General features: G+C 36.8%; 1 protein-coding gene across 2 annotated transcripts; it reads right to left on the reverse strand.

The window, feature by feature from the left end:
• Positions 1–2,470: 2,470 nt before the first annotated feature.
• LOC124387768 lies at positions 2,471–6,394 on the reverse strand. 2 transcript variants are annotated; one of them, XM_046852334.1, is made up of 7 exons: positions 6,169–6,394; positions 5,746–6,075; positions 5,126–5,389; positions 4,883–4,960; positions 4,679–4,777; positions 3,915–3,967; positions 2,471–3,807 (listed from the first exon to the last, which is right to left on the reverse strand). In XM_046852334.1, exons 1-7 carry the CDS (start codon positions 6,206–6,208, stop codon positions 3,667–3,669), a joined length of 1,005 nt encoding a protein of 334 aa, XP_046708290.1. In that variant the 5' UTR covers positions 6,209–6,394; the 3' UTR covers positions 2,471–3,666. The 2 variants fall into 2 exon arrangements, with proteins under 2 accessions (XP_046708290.1, XP_046708283.1); XM_046852327.1 differs by having other exon boundaries at positions 2,473–3,807; positions 3,915–3,970.
• Positions 6,395–7,684: the final 1,290 nt, after the last annotated feature.

Genomic DNA, 7,684 nt, shown 5'->3' on the forward strand with positions numbered 1-7,684 from the left:
CACATGAATATATTTAGGACTCCAGTCAAGGCTATGATTAGTAGTTTATTTGTTTCTGGTTGGTTTGCTTTCATTCACCATTAGTTCATAAGGTAGTAATCTATTTATTCAGATGCTAACACATGATTAATCATTTACCCTTATTGTAAATCGTTACCTGAGAAACAACTAAAATAAGAGGAAAAAATTGATGATGGCAGAACTAAGCCCAGTAGGAATATAATAAGGTTGAGGAAAGCAACATTGGAGGTTTTTAAAGCAACATGGTCACATCAATAAATGTAGGCATTTCACTGCGTGGAGCCAGAAAAACCCTTGAATCCAAATTCAAACCCTTTAAATTCAATTTTTCTTAAATTATGCAAACATATGCATACAATACCCTGTCTAGCTTCTCTCAAAGATTCTAACTCATATTGTGTTAGGGTGTTTTTTTTTTTTACATTTCCTTTAGGGATCTACTTGTATTAAAGTTGTAAAAAATATTGTCTATCAACATATTGCATACTGTAAGTTTTGAAAAGACACAAGGTAACTATACTGCATCACCAAGGTCTCTACTAGGAAAAGATTTCAAAGCAGACTGGTGTTTCAAGCTGTGCTAAATACATGAAAGAAACTTATCCTCATCTGCATAGGAGAATGCTGAGGATGGAGCCACCAGGAAGGAGGAAAAGAGGAAGGTCAAGGAGGAGGTTTATGGATGTGGTGAGGGAAGACATGGAGGTAGTTGGGGTGAAAGAGGCAGATGTAGAGGACAGGGGGGTATGGAGACGGATGATCTGTTGTGGTGACCCTAATGGGAGCAGCCGGAAGAATAAAAAGTAGAAAACAGTGTTAATTTATTTAATTAAAATTAATTAAGTGTAAATTAATTACATATATTATATTAATTAAATAGTAGATTTAGACATTAGCAAACACCAACAGTGAAAAGTAAACAATGAATAGAGAAAATAAGAGTCTCTGGTGGCTAATGAATGGAAAATAGGCAATAAACAGGGATTACTGGATGGGAGGGACCAGGAGGCATATACAATTTTTTTTTTTTATTAAATTTGCTTTCAATATTAATGTAGTTAAAATAAGAATGCACAGATGTCTCCCAACCAATATATGAGAAAATAATGTTTAATTGGCATCTCACTATATGAAAGGTCTGAATGAAAATTTTCCTGGAAGTGGGTGTGTGGTCAAGAGTCAGGACACATTATTATTATACGTGGTTGTCTACAAAATAATGAAATATAATACTTCCTAATATAATACTTAAGTAAAAATGAATTAGGATTACGGTGTACTTTGTGTTTTCCACATCTGCTAAGACTATTCGAGTTTTGGAAAATTAAATAGAATACAGTTTCACCTATTTTTCAATGTGTAAGTGTCTAAAATTTATATCATTTTCAAACCCGTATGTCTCAGTGAATTCTACAGTGAATAGTTATCCTCCTCCTGAATATACCCCCATAAAAGCTCCTCCAATGTAACAAAACACAAAAGCAAAGCTTTCCTTTATGTAACAATGCTGCTGATAGTAAGGATTATTATGAAGTGCATTTCTTTACTTGAGATCAGGCAGAGGGTGAGGATCTTCATCCTGAGTTCACACTCAGATCTCAACACAAACTCCAGATAGATAATAAAACTCCTGTTCTGTTAAACACTGTTACTGTTAATTTCCTGGTCTGTAACACTGCCGTCTTCATTTGCAACATAATCAGGAGGTACTGAAGTAATGACTTCCTCAATTGTTTTTATTAGAAAGAACTGTACAGTAAGTGTGTGTGAACTACATAAGTGCAGTGCAAAATGTTTTCAAATGTATGCCACAAAATGCTCCAGGATTAGCTTCACTAAGGATATTTAATTTAATTTAATTTAATTTTTAATTTAAAGGATATTTAGGTGGACTGATCTACAGAGCACAGTGTGTGTAACAGAGGGTGAATAGTGCAGAAACAGTGAGAAGAAGAATGACTGCAGAAAGATTTCATGGCAATTTATATTAGGCATTCAGTAAAAACACATTGCTGGCAGCAGACAAGTTGAAGGATTTTAAGGTCCTGTCACAATTGTGTATTTTCACTCTTGTGCACAATAAATGTCCCCATTGTTCCAATGTTGTTTCCCAAATTTGTTAAGAATATTCACTGGAACCTGTTTGCTAATCCCCCAATGTGCATTTAAATTTCCTTGCTCCCAGTTTTTTACATTTACATTTGCGGCTTTTAGCAGACAAACTTATCCAGAACAATGTACAATGTACGAGCAGTGGCTGAAAGGGGAGAGCAGAGAGTCATGAAGTGTTATTTGGAGATCTTGGGTTAGGATTAGGGATAGTTAGGGTTAGGGTTAGTTCTGTTTTGCTGGGGTTGAGTTTTAGTTGGTGAGCACTCATCCACGAAGATATGTCTGACAAGCATGCCAAGATCTGAGCGGAAGTTGTGGTATAATGAAGTGGTTTACTCACTTTTTTATTTTTGGAGAAAAGTAATTCATAAATAAAAAAGCACAGAAATAAAAAAAATTCTAAGTATTTTCTATGACAAAGGTAGTGCAAAGCAAATGTAATTAAAAAAAATGACAGAGACCAACCGGGAAAAGGTGCAAAGGAACAATATTGCAACATCTGGCGGACAAAAAACCCACAAACGACAATCCAATTTAAATTTTTTTAAGTTTAATTATGAAAACATTAACCAAGCTGGGAAGTTTTCTCCATAACCACTACTGAAGACAAATTGTTTACAATACAAAAAACAATCACTCAATTCAGTTTGTAAGATAAATTCTGCCATAGAGATGAACCTAAAAGTTTTCCAATAAACATTGTGTGTTCTAAAACAGTGTCTAGTTAAAAGCATTATACAAATAAAGATACAAAAAAAATAATTGTAGAGTAAAAAGAACTTACAGTTTGAAGGTTATTCAAATTCTTGATATTAAAAAAAAACTCTTGTGTAAAAAAAAATGTTCTCCTTTATAAATCATTACACATAGAACAAAATAGAATGAATATAACCACAGGAAAATACCCCACAGTGCGATTATTAGGCAAGACATTTACTGCTATTTCTGATTACACCAGCCCCTTAAATATTGTGTGTTTTTTAATAGGTGACAGTTACATGTAGATGAGTCTAATGTGCTCAAAAGTGAAATCCTACACCAAGCAGAAGCAACCAGGGAAACACGAATGCTGCAACATATAAAACAGAAGAGCCAAAACAGAAACCACAGGGTCAAGCCAAGAAGATCTGAACCACACAATAATGTACTGATCTCTCCCTCAAAAGCTGCATCCAAGTTTTCCAACTACCTGACAGGACAGTTGCAAAAATCTCGAAATAGCTAAAATTTTAAAACTACACATCTTTGCTACACATATTGTATAGATTTTGACAGGTTGGAGAAGCAGAATAAAATTAAGAAAGGGTATCAGTAGAGTCAGATCAGTAGAGTTACATCAACCGGAGCATTGAGCCTTAATAATGTCCGATTGGTCACATTAAGCAACAGGAGTAACTGAGACATAATCACATGAGACAATGTTGAGAATAGCATTATTAAAACTGGAGGCATTGGCTTGGAAGTTCACAGGTATGTATTTCAAACCTCAGTGTTGAGCAGTATGTTTGAGGAAGCAAACAGAACTGTGGGTAACTAAACATTGTAATAGATGTCCTGATCAGGAGGGATTTTGGGAGGGTCAGCAATAAAATAAATACATGTAGCAGAATCAGAGGGGGATTTATGTAAAATTGTGTTGGAATAAATATTTGGAGCAGGATCATGCAAAGGTCTCTGAAAGCAAAGAGAAGCAAAACGAAATATATAAATGTTTTTAGTTTTAAAAAGGAAATACATTTTGCTAATGAACACACAGCAGCAATAGTGGTGAAGGCAATTACCTTTTGGTTGTTTCCTGAGCCGTTGGCAGAAGTCTTGGCAGAAAAGGTTTTACCTGCTAAAATATGTAGTTAGTAATTATTACACACACACAAACACACACACACACACACACACAAACATAGTCACTCATCAACTTCTAGAAGCTATTTGTGAGCAAATCCATTCACTAGCATGTTTTGGGAAGTTGAAAATGCAAAACAGTAACCGGCTCTCAGGAATGAAAACCAGAACCATTGCCAAAAGTTTGTGGACACATAGTCATAAATATGATATGTGGATTTTAAGAATTGATTTCCACATGTAGTCCCAATTTGCCCTTTGAATCCCCTCCACTTTTCTGGGAAGACGTTCCGCTAGATTTTAGAGTTGAGATTTTGTTGAGATTTAGACACAAGGGCATTAGTAAAGTCAGATATTAATGTAGGTGAGGTGAGGAGGCCTGGGGTGCAGTCAGCATTCCAATTCATCCCAAAGGTGTTTAATAGGGTTGAGGTCAGAGCTCAATAGCAGGAGATCTTCCACTCCAAACGATGTAAACATCTTCATGTTTGCTTTCATGCTCAACTGAACGGAAAATTTCCTGCTACTGCATCCAAACATGTCCTATAAAATTGTAAACAGCTTTGCGATAACCGTTTGAGAAAGAACCACATATGGCTGGGAAAGTCAGGTGTCCCAATACTTTTGTCTATATAGTGTATTAAACCACACTAAATGTATAAAACCATTGTTATAATCATTAATGTAACATGTCAATGGCTACCTTTAATCCTGTGTCCTATTTGAAGAATCAGACTGTGGACTGATATTCCAATCAAAAACAGCATCACAAGTACAGACACAACGATCAAAGTGAGAAGTCCTGGAAAAAAAACAGTCACTGTAACCGACATGCTGATCATGCATAAGTGACCAGATTCAAAATTTATTGAGTTAGCATATGTGTGATGTGCATCTGATTCACCACCTTCAGTAGAAGTTGGAGCAGGGTTAGTTGATGGTAAGACGGAGGATGTTTCCACTGCTGTTGGTGATGATAATGATTCTAGTATAAGTAGATAATAAATGATTGCTTTATTTGTACTGCCATTATTGTTATATTCACAAACTGGCAATAATATCACATGCTTGTGTAGGAAATGTAGACTGGCTATGTGCACTGATAGTTATATAGTTAATGGAGTGTGTCTCCATGTCTCTTTAAACTCACCATCAACTGCCAGGATGATTATGGTGAAAAAACCCTCAGCTCCACCCCAGTATTTACCAGAGTCCTGATCATGTAATTTTTCAATACTCACACTGAGGGCCAATCCTTCTGTGTCATTATGCGAAGATAACTGACCAGATAATATAGAAGAACAAGAATGTTCTTGTTGCATCGTGCAAATAAACTTGCACACTTTCTTGATTTTTTTTGTGTATTTACAACTAAATTCCAAATCTTCTCCTGCTTGGACACACTTACTGAGAACTGCAAATCACAAGCAATCAAGTCAGTCTTTATACATATGTGTCCAACACTCTGACATTTATAAAGTATACATTTACACATATGAACCTGAAAGGTTAATAGGAAATGTTAAATAGGAAAGTGTAGGGATTGTTATTATGTAATGCAATTAGGTATAATTATTACAGTTAATAAAAATTTTAATGGACTTATGATTTTAATAATCTGAAGGCCAGAATGGGGAAAGTATGACTCTCCTAAAAGGTTGCATAAGTTTAGTGATGAAGCATAATTACTTCATACTTTGTATTTTACAGCTTTGCTAATGACACTAGAGCTTTGTAAATATAAACAGAATGCAGTGGTGGGAGACTCACCTTCCTGCACATCCTGTTGCATATCCAGTTTCACAGGTGTGCAAATGTTTGTCCCCCAACTCTTAACAAATCCACATTGGTATTTTCCAGGGTCCTCTTCAGAGAGCTCTCTGATCATCACCCTGATCTCTGCTGATTTTGTGTCATCAAACAGTAAAAATCTTCCCCAGAAATGTACCCACTTGTTTATATCTTCAGTCGCTACAGAACAGTTTGACCATGAATCCTTGCAGAAATAATTTAGGTTTTGTGTGTATTCTGTATCATACTTGCACTTGATTATTACTCTTCCTCCTGAATATCCTGTTACTTCCTTGGATGCTCCTCCATCTAACAAAACACCAAATATCCATCTGAGCAAAACCTTCCTTCATCTACCACTGCTGCTGATAGTGAGGATTATTATAAAGTGTATTTCTTTACCTGAGATCATGCAGAGGATGAAGATGAGGAGGAGGATCATCCTGAGTTCACACTCTTAGATCTTCACACACTTCAGAAAGATATTAAAACTACTGTTCTGCTACACTGTTACTGTCTCTGTCCTGCTCTGTGAATGTGTGCTCAATTCATTTGCATAATAACCAGGAGGTGATGCAAAATAAATTCCCCTTTTGCTTTTATTGGAAAACTGTACTGTACAGTACAATTACTGTGTGTATGAAATATTTGTGAATGCAAAATTCGGTCAGTTCCAGTGTGCAAACAAACATACAAAGGTATGACAGACGGCCTCTACTGCCCTCTAGAGCACAAGGTGTGTAACAGAGTGGGAAAGGTACAGTTAATTCTAAAAGTCTAAAGATCAATATTCCCATCCAGAGTCACATTATTTCTTTTTGAACATATAAAAAAGATTATGCAATAATTTCAATAAAGTTACTGCCTTCTCTTTTACATAAAAATGCAAACAAAAAATCCAGAAAATCACATTGTCTGATTTTTAAAGAATTTATTTGCAAATTATGTTGGAAAATAAGTATTTGGTCAATAACAAAAGTTCATCTCAATACTTTATTATATCCCCTTTGTTGGCAATGACAGAGATCAAATGTTTTCTGTAAGTCTCCACAAGGTTTTTACACACTGTTGCTGGTAGTTTGGCCCATTTCTCCATGCAGATCTCCTCTAGATCAGTGATGATTTGGAGCTGTCGCTGGGCAACACAGATTTTCAACTTCCTCCAAAAATTCCTCCAAGACCTCTGTGACGCTGCGGGCTGGTCAACCCCGCTCACCTTTGCCAGGTTTTACAACCTTGACCTCTGTGCCACTCCTGGCACCTCTGTCCTTCAGCGTAACCGTGCTCATTCACACTTGTCAGGGACTGGTCGGTGTGGTGTTATTGGACTCTCGTTCCCAAAGCGTTCAGACACAGCTCGAGTTCTTGAAAGGAAACATCTCTAGGCCACGTTATGTAACCCTAGTTCCCTAAGGGAACGAGATGCTGCGTCTCTTGCCACACCTTCAGTGTCCCTTCAGCACTTCCTTCTCAGTTACAGAAGGGGGTTTAATATTTCCTGGTTGTGACGTCACCCCGCCGGTGACAGCCTGCCTTCAATTTTGACTGTTTAGACTCATTGTTCAGACCGTGGACAACGCAGACACGTTCCCAAAGCGTTCCGACGCAGCAGAAACTAGGGTTACATACGTAACCTAGAGACGCTCTTTGGCAACAAGCTAAACCTCATTCTGCCTTTATTAAAACAGCATGGCTTCATAGTAGCCCAGACGTTTCACCAACTGAAAACATTTGGTGCATCATGAAACAAGAATTAGGACAGAAAAGACCAAGAACTGTTGAGCAGTTTCATTTATGTTTCAGACATGAATAGGACAACATTCCTCTCCCAAAACTCTGCAACTGGTCTCCTGATTTCTCAGTTGTATACAGATGGTTAGTTAAAAGTAGATGGGGTGCTACACAGTGAAACATGGCT

Source organism: Silurus meridionalis, chromosome 1 (genome assembly GCF_014805685.1).
Source record: "Silurus meridionalis isolate SWU-2019-XX chromosome 1, ASM1480568v1, whole genome shotgun sequence".
In the NCBI taxonomy this organism is placed as follows: Eukaryota; Metazoa; Chordata; class Actinopteri; order Siluriformes; family Siluridae; genus Silurus; species Silurus meridionalis.

Coding starts and splice junctions, on each gene's coding strand:
- LOC124387768 (XM_046852327.1), bottom strand. CDS start 6,208: ATGATCCTCCTCCTCATCTTCATCCTCTGCATGATCTCAG. Junction 3,971..4,678: donor AATAGGACACAGGATTAAAG/GTAGCCATTGAC, acceptor TACATATTTTAG/CAGGTAAAACCTTTTCTGCC. Junction 3,808..3,914: donor GCTCAGGAAACAACCAAAAG/GTAATTGCCTTC, acceptor CTTTGCTTTCAG/AGACCTTTGCATGATCCTGC.